Raw genomic sequence first — 27,422 nt, 5'->3', positions numbered from 1 at the left:
ATGACAGTATGGCACGGGGTGACGGCGGTAGTCTGCCGGCGACTAGCTCGTCTTGTCCTGGCGCCGCGCCGAAGCGCGGAGAAGATCAGGAGCAGACAGCAGGGACTAACAGGCAGCTTGAATCGCATCCTCGCCTACAAGTTCCAAGGGTGTAACCTACATCTCCGCCACTCTGGCCGTCCGGCGAGCGAATCCTCTCCTTACCTTTAATTTTCTTCTTTCCTGCTGTAGCCGCAAGCTCCCAATTGTAGTTCTTGCTTTTTAGTTCTGATTTTTGCATCTTATAATTGGGGGAGAATCCTAGCTAGATCATAGGTTTTGCACTACATTAAAATTGTTCGCTAGGGAATGTTGTTTCACTACGCAGGTAGAAAGTAAAGATGGTCAAGTGCAAATAGATTGAGTCATTTTTAAGAAGACGCTTGCTCCATTTCGGGGCAGGAGATTGTACCAGAGCAAATGCCTTTTCAGAAAAAAAAAGAGCTGAATGTGAACCTAATAAACTAGCGGTCCCTGAACTAGCATGTGCATCAAAATCAAACAGAAGAAGAGCTGATCTATAGTGAGAGTTGATCTGTAGTGATTAACTAAGTGATTCTACAATGACAAATGAAAATACATGGTGATGAAATGTATTTTGTTGACAAGAATAATCTAATTGTAAAAGTTTCTGAAAATACTACAAATTCTAACATGTGGCTTTCGTATGCTTTGACAACCCAAATAAAATTACAAGTTTCGCCCCGTCAAAGATTTTGTTCAAGCTCCGCCACTGGCTACCAACCTCCCAGACATCCTCATTGGCTCGCTCGAGCCCTATCACCGACGCCATCATCATGCTCCTCCGCCACGGTACCGCACGGCCATGATACGTCTCCAACGTATCTATAATTTCTTATGTTTCATGCTAGTTTTATGACAATACCTACATGTTTTATTCAAACTTTATAATGTTTTTATGCACTTTCTGGGACTAACCTATTAACAAGATGCCATAGTGCCAGTTCCTATTTTCTGCTGTTTTTGATTTCAGAAAAGTTGTTTTACAAATATTCTCGGAATTGGACGAAACAAAAGCCCACGGCCCTATTTTCCACGGAGTGTTCCAGAAGACCGAAGAGGAGTCGAGGAAGGCCAGCAGGGGGCCCTCCCCATATGGCGGCGCGGGGGGCCCCACTGCCGCGCCGAGACGTGGGGAGGGAGCCCCCTGGCTCCCCCGACGCTGCCCCTTCGCCTATTTATTCCTTCGTCCCCGAAAACCATAGTACCGAGAGCCAAAATACCAGAACAGTTCCAGAGACACCGCCACTGTCAACCCTAACTCGGAGGGTTCATAAGATCTCCTCCGGCACCCTGCCGGAGAGGGGAATCATCACCGGAGGGCTCTACATCACCATGCCTGCCTCCGGACTGATGCGTGAGTAGTTCATCCTTGGACTACGGGTCCATAGCAGTAGCTAGATGGTTGTCTTCTCCTATTGTGCCATCATGTTTAGATCTTGTGAGCTGCCTATCATGATCAAGATCATCTATTTGTAATGCTACATGTTGTATTTGTTGGGATCCGATGAATATGTAATACTATGTCAAGTTGATTATAGATCTATCATATATGTGTTGTTTATGATCTTGCATGCTCTCCGTTGCTAGTAGAGGATCTGGCCAAGTTGATACTTGTGACTCCAAGAGGGAGTATTTATGCTAGATAGTGGGTTCATGTCTCCATTGAATCTGGGGGAGTGATAGCAACCCCTAAGGTTGTGGATGTGCTGTTGCCACTAGGGATAAAACATCAATGCTTTGTCTAAGGATATTTGTATTGTTTACATTACGCACAGTACTTAATGCAATTGTCTGTTGTTTGCAACTTAATACTGGAAGGGGTGCGGATGCTAACCCGGAGGCGGACTTTTTAGGCATAGATGCATGCTGGATGACAGTCTATGTTCTTTGTCGTAATGCCCTAAGTAAATCTCATAGTAGTCATCATGATATGTATGTGCATTGTTATGCCCTCTCTATTTGTCAATTGCCCAACTGTAATTTGTTTACCCAACATGTTATTTATCTTATTGGAGAGACACCACTAGTGAACTGTGGATCCCGGTCCATTCTTTTACATCTGAAATACAACCTACTGCAATCATTGTTCGCTTTTGTTTTCTGCAAGCAAACATCATTTTCCACACCATACGTTTAGTCCTTTGTTTTTAGCAAGCCGGTGAGATTGACAACCTCACTGTTAAGTTGGGGCAAAGTAGTTTGATTGTGTTGTGCAGGTTCCACGTTGGCACCGGAATCCCTGGTGTTGCGCCGCACTACACTCCTTCACCAACAACCTTCACTTGATCTTCATCTCCTACTGGTTCGATAATCTTGGTTTCTTACTGAGGGAAAACTCGCTGCTGTACTCATCATACCTTCCTCTTGGGGTTCCCAACGGACGTGTGCTTTACCGTCACAAGCAGCTACTTTTCTGGCGCCGTTGCCGGGGAGATCAAGACACGCTGCAAGGGGAGTCTCTCACACCCAATCTCTTTACTTTGTTTATTGTCTTGCTTTATTTTATATTCTGTCTTGTTTGCTTTCTTTATATCAAAAACACAAAAAAATAGTTACTTGTTTTACTTTATTTAATTCGGTTTTGCTTTATTTATTTTTATTATTGCTAAAATGAGTAGTCCTGAGAACACTAAGTTGTGTGACTTCACTAGCAAAAATAGTAATGATTTCATATGCACTCCTATTGCTCCACCTGCTTCTACAGCAAAATTTTATGAAATTAAACCTGCTTTACTAAATCTTGTTATGAGAGAGCAATTTTCTGGTGTTAGTACTGATGATGCTGCTGCCCATCTTAATAATTTTTTTGAACTTTGTGAAATGCAAAAGTATAAGGATATAGATGGGGATATTATAAAACTGAAACTGTTTCCTTTCTCCTTGAGAGGAAGAGCTAAAGATTGGTTGCTATCTTTGCCTAAAAATAGTATTAGTTCATGGACTAAATGTAAAGATGCTTTCATTGGAAAATATTATCCTCCTGCTAAAATTATATCTTTGAGAAGTAGCATTATGAATTTTAAGCAATTGGATAATGAACATGTTGCCCAAGCATGGGAGAGAATGAAATCTTTGGTAAAGAATTGCCCTACCCATGGACTAACTACTTGGGTGATCATCCAAACCTTTTATGCAGGATTAAATTTTTCTTCAAGGAACCTATTGGATTCAGCTGTTGGAGGTACTTTTATGTCCATCACTTTTGGTGTTGCAACAAAGCTTCTTGATGATATGATGATCAACTACTCTGATTGGCACACTGAAAGGACTCCTCAAGGTAAGAAGGTAAATTCTGTTGAAGAAACCTCTTCCTTGAGTGATAAGATTGATGTTATTATGTCTATGCTTGTTAAGGGTAAATCTCATGTTGATCCTAATAATGTTCCTTTAGCTTCATTGGTTGCTCAAGAAGAGCATGTTGATGTGAACTTCATTAAAAATAATAATTTCAACAACAATGCTTATAGGAATAATTTTGGTAACAACAACTATAGGCCATTTTTTTCTAATAGTGGTAATGGTTATGGTAATTATTATGGTAATTCTTACAAAAATAGTAGGAGTGTACCCTCTGATCTTGAAGTCATGCTTAAAGAATTTATTAATACACAAACTGCTTTTAACAAATCTGTTGAGGAAAAGTTTGGTAAAATTGATGTTCTTGCTTCTAAGGTTGATAGTCTTGCTCTGGATGTTGATCTTTTGAAACTGAAAGTTATGCCTAATGAAGTTAAATATACTAAGTCATTTTCTACAGCAAATGCTATCCAAGTTCAAATTAATGACAATATTAGAATGATGGCTGAATTGCATGCTAGGTGGGAAAGAGAAGAAAAACTTGCTAAAGAAAATAATATAGCTAGAGTTTGGACTATTACCACCACTAGTAATGTTGATGCTTCACATGTTGCTAAACCTCCTACTATCAATGGTAAAATAATTGGTGTTGGCAATGTTTCTACTTCTACTACAAAGCGTGCAAAATTGCCTGAAACTGCTGAAACTGTTTGTGATAAAAGTGCTGAATTTTTTCAAAGTGTTGGGGATAATGGTCCCATTGCTTTAGATCATAATGGTTTTGATTTTGATAATTGTCATATTTCTAAAGTTATTAAGTTCTTGCAACAACTTTCTAGAAGTCCTAATGCTAGTGCTATAAACTTGGCCTTTACAAAACATATTACAAATGCTCTCATTAAAGCTAGGGAAGAGGAATTAAAACTTGAAGCTTCTATCCCTAGGAAGTTGGAAGATGGTTGGGAGCCCATCATTAAAATGAAGGTTAATGATTTTTATTGTAATGCTTTATCTGATCTTGGTGCAAGTATTTCTGTTATGCCTAAGAAACTTTATGATATGCTTGACTTGCCACCTTTGGAATGTTGTTATTTGGATGTTAATTGATACGTCTCCAACGTATCTATAATTTCTTATGTTCCATGCCAGTTTTATGACAATACCTACATGTTTTATTCACATTTTATAATGTTTTTATGCATTTTCTAGGACTAACCTATTAACAAGATGCCACAGTGCCAGTTCCTATTTTCTGCTGTTTTTGATTTCAGAAAAGTTGGTTTACAAATATTCTCGGAATTGGACGAAACAAAAGCCCACGGCCCTATTTTCCACGGAGTGTTCCAGAAGACCGAAGAAGTGTCGATGAAGGCCATCAGGGGGCCCACACCATAGGGCGGCGCGGGGGGCCCCACTGCCACGTCAAGGTGTGGGGAGGGAGCCCCTGGCTCCCCCGACGCTGCCCCTTCGCCTATTTATTCCTTCGTCTCCGAAAACCCTAGCACCGAGAGCCAAAATACCAGAACAGTTCCAGAGACGCCGCCGCCCTCAACCCTATCTCGGGGGGGGGGGGGGGGTTCAGAAGATCTCCTCCGGCACCCTGCCGGAGGGGGGAATCATCACCGGAGGGCTCTACATCACCATGCCCGCCTCCGGACTAATGCGTGAGTAGTTCATCCTTGGACTATGGGTCCATAGCAGTAGCTAGATGGTTGTCTTCTCCTATTGTGCCATCATGTTTAGATCTTGTGAGCTGCCTATCATGATCAAGATCATCTATTTGTAATGCTACATGTTGTGTTTGTTGGGATTCGATGAATATGGAATACTATGTCAAGTTGATTATTGATCTATCATATATGTTGTTTATGATCTTGCATGCTCTCCATTGCTAGTAGAGGCTCTGGCCAAGTTGATACTTGTAACTCCAAGAGGGGGTATTTATGCTAGATAGTGGGTTCATGTCTCCATTGAATCTGGGGGAGTGACAGCAACCCCTAAGGTTGTGGATGTGTTGTTGCCACTAGGGATAAAACATCAATGCTTTGTCTAAGGATATTTGTATTTTTTACATTACGCACAGTACTTAATTCAATTGTCTGTTGTTTGCAACTTAATACTGGAAGGGGTGCGGATGCTAACCCGAAGGTGGACTTTTTAGGCATAGATGCATGCTGGATGGCTGTCTATGTTCTTTGTCGTAATGCCCTAAGTAAATCTCATTGTAGTCATCATGATATGTATGTGCATTGTTATGCCCTCTCTATTTGTCAATTGCCCAACTGTAATTTGCTTACCCAACATGTTATTTATCTTATTGGAGAGACACCACTAATGAAGTATGGACCCCGGTGCATTCTTTTACATCTGAAATACAACCTACTGCAATCATTGTTCTCTTTTGTTTTCTGCATGAAAACATAATTTTCCATACCATATGTTTAATCCTTTGTTTTCAGCAAGCCGGTGAGATTGACAATCTCACTGTTAAGTTGGGGCAGAGTAGTTTGATTGTGTTGTGCAGTTTCCACGTTGGCGCCGGAATCCCTGGTGTTGCGCCGCACTACACTCCTTCAACAACAACCTTCACGTGATCTTATCTCCTACTGGTTCGATAACCTTGGTTTCTTACTGAGGGAAAACTCGCCGATGTACTCATCATACCTTCCTCTTGGGGTTCCCAACGGACGTGTTTTTTACCGTCACAAGCAGCTACTTTTCTGGCGCCGTTGCCGGGGAGATCAAGACACGCTGCAAGGGGAGTCTCTCACACCCAATCTCTTAACTTTGTTTATTGTCTTGCTTTATTTTATTTTCTGTCTTGTTTGCTTTCTTTATATCAAAAACAAAAAAAATAGTTACTTGTTTTACTTTATTTAATTCGGTTTTGCTTTATTTATTTTTATTATTGCTAAAATGAGTACTCGTGAGAACACTAAGTTGTGTGACTTCACTAGCACAAATAATAATGATTTCATATGCACTCCTATTGCTCCACCTGCTTCTACAGTAGAATTTTATGAAATTAAACCTGCTTTACTAAATCTTGTTATGAGAGAGCAATTTTCTGGTGTTAGTACTGATGATGCTGCTGCCCATCTTAATAATTTTGTTGAACTTTGTGAAATGCAACAGTATAAGGATATAGATGGGGATATTATAAAACTGAAATTGTTTCCTTTCTCCTTGAGAGGAAGAGCTAAAGATTGGTTGCTATCTTTGCCTAAAAATAGTATTAGTTCATGGACTAAATGTAAAGATGCTTTCATTGGAAAATATTATCCTCCTACTAAAATTATATCTTTGAGAAGTAGCATTATGAACTTTAAGCAATTGGATAATGAACATGTTTCCCAAGCATGGGAGAGAATGAAATCTTCGGTAAAGAATTGCCCTACCCATGGACTAACTACTTGGATGATCATCCAAGCCTTTTATGCAGGATTAAATTTTTCTTCAAGGAACCTATTGGATTCAGCTGCTGGAGGTACTTTTATGTCCATCACTTTGGGTGCTGCAACAAATCTTCTTGATGATATGATGATCAACTACTCTGAATGGCACACTGAAAGGACTCCTCAAGGTAAGAAGGTAAATTCTGTTGAAGAAACCTCTTCCTTGAGTGATAAGATTGATGTTATTATGTCTATGCTTGTTAATGGTAAATCTCATGTTGATTCTTATAATGTTCCTTTATCTTCATTGGTTGCTCAAGAAGAACATGTTGATGTGAACTTCATTAAAAATAATAATTTCAACAACAATGCTTATAGGATTAATTTTGGTAACAACTATAGGCCATATCCTTCTAACAGTGGTAATTCTTATGGTAATTCTTACAACAATAGTAGGAGTGTACCCTCTGATCTTGAAGTCATTCTTAAAGAATTTATTAGTACACAAACTGCTTTTAACAAATCTGTTGAGGAAAAGTTTGGTAAAATTGACGTTCTTGCTTCTAAGGTTGCTAGTCTTGCTCTTGATGTTGATCTTTTAAAACAGAAAGTTATGCCTAATGAAGTTAAAGATATTAAGTCATTTGCTACAGCAAATGCTATCCAAGTTCGAATTAATGACAATATTAGAATGATGGCTGAATTGCATGCTAGGTGGGAAAGAGAAGAAAAACTTGCTAAAGAGAATAATATAGCTAGAGTTTGGACTATTACCACCACTAGTAATGTTGATGCTTCACATGTTGCTAAACCTCCTACTATCAATGGTAAAATAATTGATGTTGGCAATGTTTCTACTTCTACTACAAAGCGTGCAAAATTGCCTGAAACTGCTGAAACTATTTGTGATAAAAGTGCTGAAATTTTTCGAAGTGTTGGGGACAATGGTCCCATTGCTTTAGATCATAATGGTTTTGATTTTGATAATTTTCATATTTCTGAAGTTATTAAGTTCTTGCAAAAACTTGCTAGAAGTCCTAATGCTAGTGCTATAAACTTGGCCTTTACAAAGCATATTACAAATGCTCTCATTAAAGCTAGGGAAGAGGAATTAAAACTTGAAGCTTCTATCCCTAGGAAGTTGGAAGATGGTTGGGAGCCCATCATTAAAATGGAGGTCAATGATTTTGATTGTAATGCTTTATGTGATCTTGGTGCAAGTATTTCAACTTTATGATATGCTTGACTTGCCACCTTTGGAATGTTGTTATTTGGATGTTAATCTTGCTGATAATTTTATAAAGAAACCTTTGGGGAGAATTCACAATATTCACATTACGGTTAAAAATAACCTTGTCCCTGTTGATTTTGTTGTTTTGGATATTGAATGCAATACATCTTGTCCTATTGTTTTGGGAAGACCCTTTCTTCGAACCGTTGGTGCTATTATTGATATGAAAGAAGGAAATATTAAATATTAATTCCCTCTTAAGAAAGGTATGGAACACTTCCCTAGAAAGAGAATGAAGATGCCTTTTGATTCTATTATTAGAACAAATTATGACTTCGATGCTTCTTCTCTAGATGTTACTTGATTTTCACTTTCTGGGCCTAGCTGAAAGGCGTTAAAGAAAAGCGGTTATGGAAGACAACCCATTATTTTATTTCTGCAATTTTTGTTTTATATTTGAGTCAAGGCGCATGTTACTACTGTAGAAATACCTTTGTATCTTTATTTTCTTGCATTGTTGTGCCAAGTAAAGTCTTTGATAGAAAGTTGATACTAGATTTGGACTTCTGCGCAGAAGCAGATTTTTAGCTGTCACGGTTTTGAGTTTTTCTCTATGTAGAAAAATCTAAAAATCCTGAAAAAATTCATGAGCAATCCTCAGATATGTACGCAACTTTCATTCAACTGGAGCTTTTCCATCTGAGCATGTTAAGTGCCACGAAAAAATTACTCTTTACGGACTGTTCTGTTTTGACAGATTCTGCCTTTTATTTCGCATTGCCTCTTTTACTGTGTTTGAGTGGGTTTCTTTGCTCCATTAAATTTCAGTAACCTTGGGTAATGTCTAGAAGTGTTGGGAATGATTGTGTCCATGCTGAACATGTGAATTTTTGATTATGCACTAACCCTCTAATGAGATTGCTTTGAGTTTGGTGTGAAGGAAGTTTTCAAGGATAAAGAGAGGAGGATGATATAATTTGATCAAGAAGAGTGAAAAGTCTAATCTTGGAGATGCCCCCGTGGTTCATCCCTGCATATTTCGAGAATACTCAAGCGTCTAAGCTTGGGGATGCCCAAGGCATCCCCTTCTTCATCAACAACTTATCAGGTCACCTCTAGTGAAACTATATTTTAATTCCGTCACATCTTATGTGCTTTACTTGGAGCGTCTGTGTGCTTTTATTTTCATTTTGTTATCTTAGTTCTCTGAATAAATCGGATCCTAGCATGCTTGTGTGGGAGAGAGACTCGCTCCGCTTTTTCATTTGAACACTGGTGTTCTTCGTTTTACTTTTAATGTTCATGGCAAAAGCTGAAAGCCGCCTTATTGCTATTTGGTTGGAAACAGAAAATGCTGCATGTGGTAGTTGATATATTGTCTTGAATAATTTGATACTTGGCAATTGTTTTGAGCTCTTGATACGTCCAATTTGCATCACTATTTTATATCATAATTTGCTGTTATTCATTGATATATTTCATATTAGGACACAATACTTATGTTATTTCATCTATTTTGCATGTTTCATCATTATTGGAGGATCAAGCACCGGAGCCAGGATTCTGCTGGAAAAAGCACCGTCAGAACGCAATATTTCGGAAGATCAACTGTGGAAGGAAATTATACCAAAAATCCTATTTTTCAAGATGACGAAGGAAGCCAGAAGGAGGAGCCAGGTGGACCCAGGGTGGGCCCACACCATAGGGCGGCGCGGCCCATGGCCTGGCCGTGCCACCATGTGGTGTGGGGGCCCCACAGCCCCTTTCGCCTCCTTTTCTTCGCGAAACCCTTCGTCCCGAAAACCTAAGCCACAGAGGGTACCTCGCGAAGAGTTACAGCCGCCTCTGCGGGGCGGAGAACACCAGAGAGAAAAGAGCTCTCCGGCGGGCAGGAATCCGCCGGGGAAATTCCCTCCGGGAGGGGGAAATCGACGCCATCGTCACCGTCATCGAGCTGGACATCATCACCATCACCATCATCATCATCTCCACCATCATCACCGCCGTCTCCACCGCTGGACACCGTCACCGCCGTAGCAATTTGGGTTTGATCTTGATTGTTTGATAGGGGAAACTCTCCCGGTATCGATCTCTACTTGTTGTTGATGCTATTGAGTGAAACCATTGAAACAAGTTTATGTTCAGATTGTTATTCATCATCATATCACCTCTGATCATGTTCCATATGATGTCTCGTGAGTAGTTCGTTTAGTTCTTGAGGACATGGGTGAAGTCTAAATGCTAGTAGTGAACTATGGTTGAGTAATATTCAATGGTATGATATTTAAGTTGTGGTGTTATTCTTCTAGTGGTGTCATGTGAACGTCGACTACTTGACACTTCACCATTTATGGGCCTAGGGGAATGCATCTTGTATTCGTTTGCCAATTGCGGGGTTGCCGGAGTGACAGAAACCTAAACCCCCGTTGGTATATCGATGCAGGAGGGATCGCAGGATCTCAGAGTTTAAGGCTATGGTTAGATTTATCTTAATTACTTTCTTGTAGTTGTGGATGCTTGCAAGGGGTATAATCACAAGTATGTATTAGTCCTAGGAAGGGCGGTACATTAGCATAGGTTCACCCACACAACACTTATCATAACAATGAAGATTATTTAGCCGTATGTAGCGAAAGCACTAGACTAAAATCCCGTGTGTCCTCGAGAACGTTTGGTCATTATAAGTAAACAAACCGGCTTGTCCTTTGTGCTAAAAAGGATTGGGCCACTGGCTGCAATTGTTACTCTCGCAATTTACTTACTCGTACTTTATTCGCTTGTTATATCAAAACCCCCTGAATACTTGTCTGTGAGCATTTACAGTGAATCCTTCATCGAAACTGCTTGTCAACACCTTCTGCTCCTCGTTGGGATCGACATTCTTACTTATCGAAAATACTACGATACACCCCCTATACTTGTGGGTCATCAAGACTATTTTCTGGCGCCATTGCCGGGGAGTGAAGCGCTATTGGTAAGTGGAATTGGTAAGGAAAACCTTTACTGTTTGTGCTGATTTTATTTCTGCCTGCTGCTGTAAGTCATTATGGAGAGATCTTCTCTTCAATTTTTATTTGGGAAATCTACTACTACTGCAACGGTAGTGGATGAGGCGCCAGGTGAGGAAGTGATACCATATAAAATACCTATGAAAATTATTGAACGTGTTATGGATAACCGCTATGAAGGGGATGGAACTGTTCACCCTGGAGATCATTTATTGTTCTTACATGAATTATGCGGTTTATTCAAGTGTGCAGGTATTTGATACGTCCAATTTGCATCACTATTTTATATCATAATTTGCTGTTATTCATTGATATATTTCATATTGGGACACATTACTTATGTTATTTCATCTATTTTGCATGTTTCATCGTTATTGGAGGATCGAACACCGGAGCCAGGATTCTGCTGGAAAAAGCACCGTCAGAACGCAATATTTCGGAAGATCAATTCTGGAAGGAAATTATACCAAAAATCCTATTTTTCAAGATGACGAAGGAAGCCAGAAGGAGGAGCCAGGAGCAGCCAGGGTGGGCCCACACCCTAGGGCGGCGCGGCCCGAACCCTGGCCGCGCCGGCTTTGTGGTGTGGAGGGCCCACGACCCCTTTCGCCTCCTTTTCTTCGCCAAACCCTTCGTCCCGAAGACCTAAGCCACAGAGGGTACCTCGCGAAGAGTTACAGCCGCCTCTGCGGGGCGGAGAACACCAGAGAGAAAAGAGCTCTCCGGCGGGCAGAATCGCGGGAAATTCCCTCCGGGAGGGGGAAATCGACGCCATCGTCACCGTCATCGAGCTGGACATCATCGCCATCACCATCATCATCATCTCCACCATCATCACCGTCGTCATCACCGCTGGACACCGTCACCGCCGTAGCAATTTGGGTTTGATCTTGATTGTTTGATAGGGGAAACTCTCCCGGTATCGATTCCTACTTGTTGTTGATGCTATTGAGTGAAACCATTGAACCAAGTTTATGTTCAGATTGTTATTCATCATCATATCACCTCTGATCATGTTCCGCATGATGTCTTGTGAGTAGTTCGTTTAGTTCTTGAGGACATGGGTGAAGTCTAAATGTTAGTAGTGAACTATGGTTGAGTAATATTCAATGGTGTGATATTTAAGTTGTGGTGTTATTCTTCTAGTGGTGTCATGTGAACGTCGACTACATGACACTTCACCATTTATGGGCCTAGGGGAATGCATCTTGTATTCGTTTGCCAATTGCGGGGTTGCCGGAGTGACAGAAACCTAAACCCCCGTTGGTATATCGATGCAGGAGGGATCGCAGGATCTCAGAGTTTAAGGCTGTGGTTAGATTTATTTCTTAATTACTTTCTTGTAGTTGCGGATGCTTGCAAGGGGTATAATCACAAGTATGTATTAGTCCTAGGAAGGGCGGTACATTAGCATAGGTTCACCCACACAACACTTATCACAACAATGAAGATTATTTAGCCGTATGTAGCGAAAGCACTAGACTAAAACCCCGTGTGTCCTCAAGAACGTTTGGTCATTATAAGTAAACAAACCGGCTTGTCCTTTGTGCTAAAAAGGATTGGGCCACTCGCTGCAATTATTACTCTCGCACTTTACATACTCGTACTTTATTCAACTGTTACATCAAAACCCCCTGAATACTTGTCTGTGAGCATTTACAAGTGAATCCTTCATCGAAACCGCTTGTCAACACCTTCTCGCTCCTCGTTGGGATCGACATTCTTACTTATCGAAGATACTACGATACACCCCCTATACTTGTGGGTCATCAAGACTATTTTCTGGCGCCGTTGCCGGGGAGTGAAGCGCTATTGGTAAGTGGAATTGGTAAGGAAAACCTTTACTGTTGTGCTGATTTTATTTCTGCCTGCTGCTATAAGTCATTATGGAGAGATCTTCTCTTCAATTTTTATTTGGGAAATCTACTACTACTGCAATGGTAGTGGATGAAGCGCCAGGTGAGGAAGTGATACCATATAAAATACCTATGAAAATTATTGAACGTGTTATGGATAACCGCTATGAAGGGGATGGAACTGTCCACCCCGGTGATCATTTACTGTTTTTGCATGAATTATGCGGTTTATTCAAATGTGCAGGTATTGCTATGGATGAAGTGAGGAAGAAACTATTCTCTTTGTCGCTGTCTGGTAAGGCGGCGCATTGGTATAAATTACTGGATAATGGGGATTCTCTTGAATGGAATGATATTGTGCCCCGGTTTTATTCTAAGTTCTATCCTCCAAGTGAAATTCATAAGGATCGGAATCGCATATATAATTTTTGGCCTCATGATGGAGAGAGTATTGCCCAAGCTTGGGGGAGACTGAAGTCTTTAATGCTCAAATGCCCCATTCATGAGCTTCCTGGTAATGTTATTATTGATAATTTCTATGCAAGACTTTCTTTTCAAGACAAGACCTTGCTGGATACTTCTTGTTCTGGATCATTTACACGCAACAAAGAAGAGTTTAAAAGGGACCTTCTTGATCGAATCCAAGAAAATACTGAAGGATGGGAGAACGACAAAGATCGAGAATCAGGTATAATTTATGATTATAAATGCATTGAATCTTTTATGGATACTGATAAATTTCGTAATATGAGTGCTACATATGGTCTTGATTCTCAAGTTGCTGTAAATCTTTTTAAAGCTTTTGCCTCTCATTATGAATTGCCAAAGAAGAACTTTGATAAGTATCATGAACCATATAAAGATAAAATTGATTCATCTATTAATAAATGTGTTGTAGTTGAAACTGCTGATCATGTTATTCCTGAGGTTTATATTGAAAAAAACTCCTTTCCCTGCTAAAATGAAGGAGTACTCTGTTATAAATAGTGCGGTTCATAAAAGTGAAAAGAAACCTGTAGAACCTGAAGAACAAATAAAAGTTGAACCTCTTTGTTGCAATAGTTAAAGATCTTGTGACTGAAAATGTGGAGGATGGTCATATTATTTTTACGTGAAGATGCTTCACATATTGTTTCACATCATATTAAAAACAAACAAGCTAGTTTTCATATGCTATCTGTTAGAATTGGTGATCATTGCTATTATGGATTATGTGATATTGGTGCAAGTGTTAGTGCTATTCCGTATGAGCTTTACACGGAGATTATGCACGAAATTGATTCTTGTGAACTTGAAGATATTGATGTGGTTATTCAGCTGGCTAATAGAGAAACTATTTCTCCAATTGGTATTGTTCGAGATGTGGAAGTTTTATGCGGTAAGATTAAATATCCTGCTGACTTTTTGGTACTTGGATTACTGCTTTGCTAGTGATTATTGTCCTATTATCTTTGGTAGACCTTTTCTAAATACTTGTGGAGCTATTATAGATTGCAAGAAAGAGAAAATTTTGACTAAATTTGCTGGTGAATCTTATGAGTTTAACTTCTCTAAATTTACTAAAACTCCTTATAAAGCTGATTTGCCTAGTAATGATATTAAAATGGAGCAATGTGCATCTATTGTTCTTGTTCCTAATAATCCTTTGCAGCAACATTTGGAGGATAGCGAGAGCGAAATTTTTAGGAAAGAAAGAGATGAGCTTGAGGAAATTTTTCTTCGCCAACCTATTCTCAAGCATGATTTACCGGTGGAAGATTTGGGTACAACACCGCCACCAAAGGAAGATCCTGTTTTTGATCTAAAGCCTTTACCTGATAATCTTAAATATGCTCATATTGATGATAAGAAAATATATCCTGTTATTATTAGTTCTAAGCTTTCAGAGATTGAGGAAGAAAGGTTATTGGAAATATTGAAGAAGCATCGAGGCGCTATTGGCTACACTCTTGATGATTTGAAGGGGATTTCTCCTTCTATTTGCCAACATGCTATTAATATGGAAGATGATGCAAAGCCTGTTGTTGAACCTCAGCGTCGTCTAATTCCAAAGATGAAGGAAGTGGTAAGGAATGAGGTACTACGACTCCTTGAAGCTGGTATTATATATCCTATTGCTGATAGTAGATGGGTTAGTCCTGTGCACTGTGTTCCCAAGAAAGGAGGTATGACTGTTGTGCCTAATGATAATGATGAGCTCATTCCTCAAAGAGTAGTTGTAGGGTATAGAATGTGCATTGATTTTCGAAAAGTTAATAAAGTTACTAAAAAAGATCATTACCCTTTACCCTTTATTGATCAAATGCTAGAAAGATTATCTAAAAATACTCATTTTTGCTTTCTTGATGGTTATTCTGGGTTTTCACAAATTGCTGTTAAAGCTAAAGATCAAGAGAAAACCACTTTTACCTGTCCCTATGGAACTTATGCTTATAGACGCATGCCTTTTGGTTTATGTAATGCTCCTGCTACTTTTCAAAGATGCATGTCTGCTATTTTTCATGGTTTTTGTGAAAGTATTGTAGAGGTATTCATGGATGATTTTTCCGTCTATGGGAATTCTTTTGATAGCTGCTTGCGAAACCTTGATAAAGTTTTGCAGAGATGTGAAGAAACTAACCTTGTTCTTAATTGGGAGAAATGCCACTTTATGGTTAATGAAGGAATTGTATTGGGACATAAAATTTCTGAGAGAGGTATTGAAGTTGATAGAGCTAAAGTTGAAGCAATTGAGAAGATGCCCTATCCGAGGGACGTTAAAGGTATTCGTAGTGTTCTTGGTCATGCTGGGTTTTATAGGAGATTTATTAAAGACTTCTCCAAGATTTCAAAGCCTCTTACTAATCTTCTTCAAAAAGATGTACCATTTGTTTTTGATGATGATTGTAAGGAAGCGTTTGAAACTCTTAAGAAAGCCTTAACAAGCTGCTCCTATAGTTGAACCCCACGATTGGAATTTACCCTTTGAAATTATGTGTGATGCTAGTGATTTCTTTGTAGGCGCTGTCCTTGGACAGCGAGTAGATAAAAAACTGAATGTTATTCATTATGCTAGTAAAACTCTTGATGCTGCTCAAAGAAATTATGCTACAACTGAAAAGGAATTATTAGCTGTAGTTTTTGCTTGTGATAAATTTAGATCTTATATTGTTGATTCAAAAGTTACTATTCATACTGATCATGCTGCAATTAGATACCTAATGACAAAGAAAGATGCTAAGCCAAGGCTTATTAGATGGGTACTTCTGTTGCAAGAATTTGATTTACATATTGTAGATAGGAAAGGTGCTGATAATCCTGTTGCTGATAATTTGTCTAGATTGGAAAATATTGCTTATGATCCTGTTCCTGTTAATGATAGTTTTCCAAATGAACAATTGGCTGTAATAAAGGTGAGCTTGCGAGACAGTCCTTGGTATGCTGATTATGCTAACTTTATTGTTTCCAAGTACTTGCCTCCAACCTTTTCAGCTCAGCAAAGGAGGAAATTCTTTTATGATTTGAGGCATTATTTCTGGGATGACCCACACTTATACAAAGAAGGAGTGGATGGTATTATGCGAAGATGTGTTCCCGAATATGAACAACAGGAGATATTGAGTAAATGTCATGGTAGTGCTTATGGAGGACATCACGCCGGAGAAAGAACCGCGCAAAAGGTTCTACAATCAGGTTTTTATTGGCCAACCCTCTTCAAAGATGCGAGAAAGTTTATTTTATCTTGTGATGAATGCCAAAGGGTTGGTAATATCTCCAGACGTAATGAAATGCCTATGAATTATACTCTTGTTATTGAACCGTTTGATTGTTGGGGATTTGACTTCATGGGACCTTTTCCGTCTTCAGAAGGTAAGACTCATATACTTGTTGCTGTTGATTATGTTACTAAATGGGTGGAAGCTATACCTACAAAAAGTGCTGATGGTGAGACCTCTTTAAGAATGCTCTTAGACATTATTTTTCCTAGATTTGGAGTGCCTAGATATATTATGACTGATGGAGGTTCTCATTTTATTCATGGAGGTTTTAGAAAAACTCTTGCTAGGTATGGTATTAATCATAGAATTGCTTCGGCTTATCATCCTCAAACTAGTGGTCAAGTAGAATTATCAAATAGAGAGATTAAATCTATTTTGGGAAAGACCGTTAATAAAACTAGAAAGAATTGGGCTAGTAAATTGAAGGATGCACTTTGGGCTTATAGAACTGCTTATAAAAATCCCATGGGAATGTCACCTTATAAAATGGTTTATGGGAAAGCTTGTCATTTACCTTTAGAACTAGAGCACAAAGCTTATTGGGCTGTTAGAGAATTAAATAAAGATCCTAAACTTGCCGGTGATAAGAGGTTGTTGCAATTGAGTTCCCTAGATGAATGGAGAAGTGAAGCTTATGAAAATGCTAAACTCTTTAAAGAGAAAGTTAAAAAATGGCATGATAGGAGGATTATCAAAAGAGAATTTAATATTGGGGATAAAGTCCTATTGTATCGGTCTCGTCTCAGATTCTTTGCAGGGAAATTACTCTCGAAATGGGAAGGACCATATGTTGTCGAGGAGGTGTATCGTTCAGGAGCAATCAAAATTAGCTCTCTCCAAGGCAATGCTACGCAAGTGGTGAATGGACAAAGACTCAAGCATTATATCTCAGGTGATTCCTATAATGTTGATGTCGATATTATTCAAGTGGAGACACCGGAAGATTTCATCAAAGGGCAAATTGACAGTCCGCCAGAACTCGACTTTGAATAGGTAACGATCGGTAATGAAAAGTACGCAATTTACCTTCCGAACTATATTTTTGCTGTTTTTGGAAAATATGAGAAATTACGAGTTCGAAACGGAGTGGAAAGGACGCACGAGGGGTGCCACCATAGGGCGGCGCGGCCTGACTGGGCCCGCGCCGGCCTATGGTTTGGCCGCCGTCGCTCCTTTCCGACTCTGGTTCGATCCGGTACTTTCCTTATTTCGCGAAAATATTTGCTATATAATCTCCGGACCCGGAGGTCCGTATATCGTGTTTTCGACGTGTTTTGTTTCGAGCTGTTTCTGCCAGGATTTGTTTCGGATCTAGAGTCATCATGTCTTCGTCGGAAACTCCGAAGGACGGCTCCAGCAAGGATGTTGGCAACTTGTACATGGAGGAGCTGAGGATGCACCCCAAGGAGTTGCTTCTCGTTGAAGGAGAACTGCAGGTCAAGGATGTCCAGGGTCCTAAAGGAGAAGGAAGCCTGGAAGACAGGATGGAGAAGTTAGAACAAGAGGTTTTCAAGTACAAGAAGATGGCTGAGCGTGAGGTGGATATCTTCCACAGGATTGTGTCTGAACTCATTGCTGAACATGAGAAGGAAACTGCAAAGCTTTGGAGCGACATCCTCTCGCTTCACGACACCACCAACAAGCTCCAAGCACAACTCTATGATTTTCAGAATCAGAACTGTGAGTATGAAAACAGGTTTAAATACATAAGCCGTGCTGCTAGTTTCAGGATCCCCGAGACCAAGACGTCGTTTCTTGATGGAGAGCCTCTTCCTTGGAAGTTTGATGACGGGAGTTCATCACCACCATCGCCGCAGGAGTAATTCATCATCGGTATTGGCATCCCCTTGGTTTGTTCCAAGCTTGGGGGAGTGCCACGGTATCACATCATCACTACCTTTTACTTTTATTGTCAAGTAGTGTCATATCATGAGTAGGAAAGTTATCATATAAGATGGGTTGCAGTTTGGAAGTATCTCTCCTTTAGTTGGTTGTCTATGTATCCCTTGGTGTGAGTTATCGTTATGGAATATTAATGAGAAGTCTTATCATTTACATATTGCACATCTTATTTTAGTTTGCAATCTCTACTATATGATTTACCTTGTCATTAGTATTGGTATCACTTTGGGAGCATTGAATAAATCTATTTGGTTTTGGCAAACTTAGCATTGGTCATAGCAACAACACTTTGAGGTTTAAGTAGAAAAGAGAAATACATGTAGATGTTTCATTGTCTTTCTTTCTTGTTAGCTCATAGCTTATTATTCTGAAGTTAAAATTGTTTGTGCTTACAAGGAAGATGCATGATTGTTTCTATCACATGTATATTTGTTTGTTTTCCTCGACTCTTATGCTTGCTAATCAACCTTGCTAGCCAAAGACCTGTACTGAGAGGGAATACTTCTCGTGCATCCAAACCTTAAACCAAACTTATGTCATTTGTGTCCACCATACCTACCCAATACATGGTATTTTCTGCCATTCCAAGTAAATACTTCATGTGCTACCTTTAAACAATTCAAAACTTAGTATCTCTTATTTGTGTCGATGTTTCATAGCTCATGAGGAAGTATGTGGTGTTTTATCTTTCAATCTTGTTGGGCAACTTTCACCAATGGACTAGTGGCTTCATCCGCTTATCCAATAATTTTGCAAAAAGAGCTGGCAATGGGATTCCCAGTCCCAAATTAATTAAACTAAATAGACACTCCTCCATGGTATGTGATTGATGGACGGCACCCGAAGGATTCGGTTAGCCATGGCTTGTGTAAGCAAAGGTTGAGGGGAGTGTCATCATCATAATAAAACTAAAATAAAAAGGCACTCCTTCATGGTATGAGATTGTTGGCAGGCACCCGAGGATTCGGTTAGCCATGGTTTGTGAAAGAAAGGTTTGAAGGAGTGCCACACAAAATAAAAATAATATGGGAGCCGCTCTTTGAAGGTTGTCTGGCAAGGGGGTTAGAGTACCCGCTACCAGTCGTTGACAACAACAAACACCTCTCAAAATGTTACTTTTATTTTCTTTATATGATTGCAAAACTGAAAAAGCTCTAGCACATGATTTAATCCCTGCTTCCCTCTGCGAAGGGCCTGTCTTTTACTTTATGTTGAGTCAGTAAACCTATTTCCCTCCATCTCAAGCAAGCATTTGAGTAGTTGTGATCAAACCATTATATTGTGATTTGCTTCGTCATGTCTTTTATTCTTCCTTGTTTAGTACAAGTTTTATCTGAATGAATATAGCTTTGCGAGTTATCAATGATCATGAAGAGACCATTATGATTGAGTATGCAAGTTGTGCCTTATAAACTTTAACATGAGAGCGCTGCTCAATGAGATAAGTATAATCTGTTAATTGTTCTCTGACCAAGAACGAAGTTTGCCATCACCAATTATGATTTCCTATGCACCTTTATTTGTGATTACCTTATACTTGTTTCAAGTTGAGTTATATGAGGAAGTTGACTACTATAATGTCTTGTGCGAATGAATATGATGCTTCTTGTCCGTATTTTATTTATCGACTCTTCACTCCATAAACATGTGGTCCTGTTTATCGAGCTCAGTTTCGCTTGGGGACAAGCGAAGTCTAAGCTTGGGGGGAGTTGATACGTCCAATTTGCATCACTATTTTATATCATAATTTGCTGTTATTCATTGATATATTTCATATTGGGACACAATACTTATGTTATTTCATCTATTTTGCATGTTTCATCATTATTGGAGGATCAAGCACCGGAGCCGAGATTCTCGCTGGAAAAAGCACCGTCAGAACGCAATATTTCGGAAGATCAACTGTGGAAGGAAATTATACCAAAAATCCTATTTTTCAAGATGACGAAGGAAGCCAGAAGGAGGAGCCAGGTGGACCCAGGGTGGGCCCACACCATAGGGCGGCGCGGCCCATGGCCTGGCCACGCCACCATGTGGTGTGGGGGCCCCACAGCCCCTTTCGCCTCCTTTTCTTCGCGAAACCCTTCGTCCCGAAAACCTAAGCCACAGAGGGTACCTCGTGAAGAGTTACAGCTGCCTCTGCGGGGCGGAGAACACCAGAGAGAAAAGAGCTCTCCGGCGGGCAGGAATCCTCCGGGGAAATTCCCTCCGGGAGGGGGAAATCGACGCCATCGTCACCATCATCGAGCTGGACATCATCACCATCACCATCATCATCATCTCCACCATCATCACCGCCGTCTCCACCGCTGGACACTGTTACCGCCGTAGCAATTTGGGTTTGATCTTGATTGTTTGATAGGGGAAACTCTCCCGGTATCGATCTCTACTTGTTGTTGATGCTATTGAGTGAAACCATTGAAACAAGTTTATGTTCAGATTGTTATTCATCATCATATCACCTCTGATCATGTTCCATATGATGTCTCGTGAGTAGTTCGTTTAGTTCTTGAGGACATGGGTGAAGTCTAAATGCTAGTAGTGAACTATGGTTGAGTAATATTCAATGGTATGATATTTAAGTTGTGGTGTTATTCTTCTAGTGGTGTCATGTGAACGTTGACTACATGACACTTCACCATTTATGGGCCTAGGGGAATGCATCTTGTATTCGTTTGCCAATTGCGGGGTTGCCGGAGTGACAGAAACCTAAACCCCCGTTGGTATATCGATGCAGGAGGGATCGCAGGATCTCAGAGTTTAAGGCTGTGGTTAGATTTATCTTAATTACTTTCTTGTAGTTGCGGATGCTTGCAAGGGGTATAATCACAAGTATGTATTAGTCCTAGGAAGGGCGGTACATTAGCATAGGTTCACCCACACAACACTTATCATAACAATGAAGATTATTTAGCCGTATGTAGCGAAAGCACTAGACTAAAATCCCGTGTGTCCTCGAGAACGTTTGGTCATTATAAGTAAACAAACCGGCTTGTCCTTTGTGCTAAAAAGGATTGGGCCACTCGCTGCAATTGTTACTCTCGCAATTTACTTACTCGTACTTTATTCGCTTGTTATATCAAAACCCCCTGAATACTTGTCTGTGAGCATTTACAGTGAATCCTTCATCGAAACTGCTTGTCAACACCTTCTGCTCCTCGTTGGGATCGACATTCTTACTTATCGAAAATACTACGATACACCCCCTATACTTGTGGGTCATCAGCTCTCAAGTAGATCATGTTTAAGCTCTTGCATGTAGTTTACACCTATTAGTGGAGAACTACCGTAGAGCTTGTTGAAATTTGGTTTGCATGATTGGTCTCTCTAAGGTCTAGATATTTTCTGGTAAAAGTGTTAGAGCAACAAGGAAGACAGTGTAGAGTCTTATAATGCTTGCAATATGTTCTTATGTAAGTTTTGCTGTACCGGTTTATACTTGTGTTTGCTTCAAACAACCTTGCTAGCCAAAGCCTTGTACTGAGAGGGAATGCTTCTCGTGCATCCAAAACCTTGAGCCAAAACCTATGCCATTTGTGTCCACAATAACTACCTACTACGTGGTATTTTTCTGCCATTCCAAGTAAATACTTCATGTGCTACCTTTAAACAATTCAAAACTTTATTACTTCTTATTTGTGTCAATGTTTTATAGCTCATGAGGAAGTATGTGGCGTTTTATCTTTCAATCTTGTTGGGCAGACTTTCACCAATGGACTAGTGGCATATACATCCGCTTATCCAATAATTTTGCAATAAGAGCTGGCAACGGGGTGCCCAGCCCCAATTAATTAACTTTCATTAATAATTCTCTTCACATGTTTTGCCCTCATTTATCAGTAAGCAACTTAATTTTGCAATAGACACTCCTCCATGGTATGTGAAATGTTAGAAGGCACCTGAGGATTCGGTTAGCCATGGCTTGTGAAAGCAAACGGTTGGGAGGAGTGTCATCTATAAATAAAACTAAAATACATGTGTAAACAAAAGAGAAGAGGGATGATCTACCTTGCTGGTAGAGATAACGTCCTTCATGGGACCGCTCTTTGAAAGTCTATTTGACAAGGGGGTTAGAGTGCCCACTACCATTCGTTGACAACAACAAACACTTCTCAAAACTTTATTTTTATGCTCTCTTTATGATTTCAAAACTTGAAAAGCTCTAGCACATGATTTAATCCCTGCTTCCCTCTGCGAAGGGCCTTTCTTTTACTTTATGTTGAGTCAGTTTACCTACTTCTTTCTATATTAGAAGCAAACACTTGTGTCAACTGTGTGTATTGATTCTTACATGCTTGCTTATTGCACTCATCATATTACATTGTGTTGACAATTATCCATGAGATATTCATGTTGAAAGTTGAAGGAAATTGCTAAAACTTAAATCTTCCTTTGTGTTGCTTCAAAACCTTTTATTAAGAATCTATTGCTTTATGAGTTAACTCTTATGCAAGACTTTTTGATGCTTGCCTTGAAAGTACTATTCATGAAAAGTTTTTGCTATATGATTCAGTTGTTTAGTCATTATCTTTTTGTTAGCAAACTATAGACCATTGCTTTGAGTCACTTCATTCATCTCATATGCTTTACAATAGTATTGATCAAGATTATGTTGGTAGCATGTCACTTCAGAAATTATTCTTTTTATCGTTTACCTACTCGAGGGCGAGTAGGAACTAAGCTTGGGGATGCTTGATACTTCTCCAACGTATCTATAATTTCGTATGTTTCATGCTAGTTTTATGACAATACCTACATGTTTTATTCACACTTTATAATGTTTTTATGCATTTTCTGGGACTAACCTATTAACAAGATGCCATAGTGCCAGTTTCTGTTTTCTGCTGTTTTTGATTTCAGAAAAGTTGGTTTACAAATATTCTCGGAATTGGACGAAACAAAAGCCCACGGCCCTATTTTCCATAGAGTGTTCCAGAAGACCGAAGAAGAGTCGAGGAAGGCCAGCAGGGGGCCCACACCATAGGGCGGTGCGGGGGCCCCACTGCCGTGCCAAGGTGTGGGGAGGGAGCCCCCTGGCTCCCCCGACGCTGCCCCTTCGCCTAATTATTCCTTCGCCTCTGAAAACCCTAGCACCTAGAGCCAAAATACCAGAACAGTTCCAGAGACGCCGCCGCCGTCAACCCTATCTCGGGGGGGGGGGGGGGGTTAACTCTTATGCAAGACTTTTTATGCTTGTCTTGAAAGTACTATTCATGAAAAGTTTTTGCTATATGATTCAGTTGTTTAGTCATTATCTTTTTGTTAGCAAACTATAGACCATTCCTTTGAGTCACTTCATTCATCTCATATGTTTTACAATAGTATTGATCAAGATTATGTTGGTAGCATGTCACTTCAGAAATTATTCTTTTATCCTTTACCTACTCGAGGGCGAGTAGGAACTAAGCTTGGGGATGCTTGATACGTCTCCAACATATCTATAATTTCTTATGTTTCATGCTAGTTTTATGACAATACCTACATGTTTTATTCACACTTTATAATGTTTGTATGCATTTTCTGGGACTAACCTATTAACAAGAGGCCACAGCGCCAGTTTCTGTTTTCTGCGGTTTTTGATTTCAGAAAAGTTGGTTTACAAATATTCTCGGAATTGGACGAAACAAAAGCCCACGGCCCTATTTTCCACGGAGCTTTCCAGAAGACCGAAGAAGAGTCGAGGAAGGCCAGCAGGGGGCTCACACCACAGGGCGGCGCGGGGGGCCCCACTGCCGCGCCAAGGTGTGGGGAGGGAGCCCCTGGCTCCCCCGACGCTGCCCCTTCGCCTAATTATTCCTTCGTCTATGAAAACCCTAGCACCTAGAGCCAAAATACCAGAATAGTTCCAGAGACGCCACCGCCGTCAACCCTATCTCGGGGGGGGGGGGGGGTCAGAAGATCTCCTCCGGCACCCTGCCGGAGGGGGGAATCATCACCGGAGGGCTCTACATCACCATGCCCGCCTCCGGACTGATGCGTGAGTAGTTCATCCTTGGACTATGGGTCCATAGCAGTAGCTAGATGGTTGTCTTCTCCTATTGTGCCATCATGTTAAGATCTTGTGACCTGCCTATCATGATCAAGATCATCTATTTGTAAGGCTACATGTTGTGTTTGTTGGGATCTGATGAATATGGAATACTATGTTAAGTTGATTATTGATCTATCATATATGTTGTTTATGATCTTGCATGCTCTCCGTTGCTAGTAGAGGCTCTGGTCAAGTTGATACTTGTAACTCCAAGAGGGGGTATTTATGCTAGATAGTGGGTTCATGTCTCCATTGAATCCGGGGGAGTGACAGCAACCCCTAAGGTTGTGGATGTGCTGTTGCCACTAGGGACAAAACATCAATGCTTTGTCTAATGATATTTGTATTGTTTACATTACGCACAGTACTTAATGCAATTGTCTGTTGTTTGCAACTTAATACTGGAAGGGGTGCGGATGCTAACCCGAAGGTGGACTTTTTAGGCATAGATGCATGCTGGATGGTAGTCTATGTTCTTTGTCGTAATGCCCTAAGTAAATCTCATAGTAGTCATCATGATATGTATGTGCATTGTTATGCCCTCTCTATTTGTCAATTGCCCACACTACAAGAAATCTGCCATAATATGACTTTTTTTTTATGACTGGAAATCAAAATGTCATAGCTTTATGACGTTCCTAGCTTTGACTGTCGTTGGCCACTCGGGAGGGGCAAAACCCTAGAAAATCGTGACGTTATTGGGAAAAAACGTCATTGGCAATTTAGGTCAAAACGTCATTAGCCGTTGGAGGAGGGCAAAAACCTAAAAAAATAATGAAGTTCTGGTGAAAAACGTCGTTACCTATTTAAATCAAAACGTCATTAGAATGCCAAAAAAAATTAGCCAATCAGAAGACAGGAAACAGCCTACCAAGGATCAGCTCCAAACTTGAATCTCAACCGTCCGAAGCATCCAACGCACGAAACCACGCGCGGGATTTTCCCATTGGCGCCTAAAATTTTTGGGTCACGCGCTCGACCGACCAGACCACCAAACCACGCGCGCGACCGACAAAACCAACCCAGACCGCCCCGCAGGCCAGAAACCCTAGCCATTTTCCTTCCGCCGCCCCCTCCTCTCCGGCCTAGATCCCGGCCAACTCCGGCGACCCAGGCTCTCCCTTGGCTTTCCCAAGAAATCAAGCCGCCGGCGGCCGCGTCCGACGTGCTGCGCGACCACCCGGGCTTCCAGCTCCTCGAGGCCGACGAGGTCAAGCTCCTGGGCGCGCGCGCCCGCCCTCTATCCGCCGACGCGCCGCTCCACCGCGGCCACCTCTACTTCCTCGTCGCGCTCCCACGCCGCCCGGCCTCGCGCGCGGGGCCGCCGCGCCGCGCCTGGTCCGGCAACCTCCAGGTCGGCGCGCGCGAGCGGCTCGAGTCGCTCAAGCTCTCGTGCCGCTCCACCTCCGACCTCTCCTCCTTCCAGGGCCACGCCGCCGCCTCCGCGCCCACCTCCCCGCTCAACGCCATCTCTGAACAATTATTGTACTGTATGGGGAGGCCGCCGTGCTGCGAGCAGGCCGGGGTGAAGAAGGGGCCCTGGACGCCAGAGGAGGACCTCGTGCTCGTCTCCTACATCCAGGACCACGGCCCGGGCAACTGGCGCGCCGTGCCCACCACCACCGGTACGTTCTTGACTTCCTCGGTCCCCATCTCGTTTCGCGTTTCCTTCTCTGATTCGGATCGATCGGCCCCTTCTCGCGATCCTACAGGTCTCATGCGTTGCAGCAAGAGCTGCCGCCTCCGGTGGACCAACTACCTCCGCCCCGGGATCAAGCGCGGCAACTTCACCGACCAGGAGGAGAAGCTCATCGTCCACCTCCAGGCACTCCTCGGCAACAGGTAACACATCTCACTCGCTTGGCTGGTTCTTCCGCCTAGAATTTAGTTCACGTGTTCTTGCTCGTGCCAGCGAACGATTCAGCCCACCCCTCTAGATTTGTTTCATGAACTTGGTAATACATACATTGCACATTGCGTGAAACAATTGCGACACATCCATCTCTGAACAAGATCTACATCTAGATTGCAGATGATACGATTCTCTGTTTTTTCACATTGAAATCATGCTTACATGTCACAACAGTATCTTCCTAATTGATGCCCTGCTAGATGTTTGCAAGATCGAAGGTAACATGGAGTTGCTCTTACAGTACAATAATACAGCTTGCTTTTTTGGTAGTGCTTCATTGGGAAAGGTGTGACAGATTATGTGTTTCATTCTCTTATCTGTCAGTTTTCCCCGCTGACTTGAATTGAGTATTGATTGGATTCGTTAGTTCTTCCTACTATCCTAATTGATTTATATGCATAAATTGTTATTTGAGCAGGAGATTAGCTGATGTGTCTAGGTGTGCCATTCTGTCATATATATATAAACTAATACTTGCATCTTTATCATCTTGGATCGTGATTCCTATTTTGTGCATTAAGGAAACAATACGTATGAAAATATGCACTTTTATTTACTTTAAAAATATTGACGAAGTGCTTCAGTTTTAGCTACAATTTTAGTTCCCTTTTGTACTTCAGTTAGGTCCTTATGTCTACAAGGAGAGCAGTTATTACTTAAAGTTCTGAATTGGTGTGCATATAGTACAGTGATATGTACCTCTAACTGGTTCTTCCATTTCATTTCTGTCCTCCCTTTAGATTGAGTAAATTGATGAAAACCTGCTTCTTTTTTTGCTTTATCTCTTCCTTTACTGTATGACATGAGAAGACAAAAAATCAACCAGCTGATGCCATTTAAACGACGTTTGTGGTTTGTAAAATAATATAATTAATGCATCAGATATAGAATTGGTCCCGGATTAACTCCAAATAGTCTGTTCTCCAACTTTGTTACTTAGGTTTTCCCCCATGATCAAGTGGGTCGCTG

At 40.9% G+C, this 27,422-nt stretch overlaps 1 protein-coding gene across 1 annotated transcript; it reads left to right on the top strand.

The window, feature by feature from the left end:
* LOC139830106 (uncharacterized) lies at positions 1 to 27,400 on the top strand. Its single transcript, XM_071822136.1, has 3 exons — positions 1 to 149; positions 25,529 to 26,166; positions 26,254 to 27,400. Exons 1-3 carry the CDS (start codon positions 1 to 3, stop codon positions 26,385 to 26,387), a joined length of 921 nt encoding a protein of 306 aa, XP_071678237.1. The 3' UTR covers positions 26,388 to 27,400.
* Positions 27,401 to 27,422: the final 22 nt, after the last annotated feature.

Source organism: Lolium perenne, chromosome 6, assembly GCF_019359855.2.
Source record: "Lolium perenne isolate Kyuss_39 chromosome 6, Kyuss_2.0, whole genome shotgun sequence".
In the NCBI taxonomy this organism is placed as follows: Eukaryota; Viridiplantae; Streptophyta; class Magnoliopsida; order Poales; family Poaceae; genus Lolium; species Lolium perenne.
Note: the sequence above shows the minus strand (reverse complement) of the source record. Positions and strands in the feature narration are given on the sequence as shown.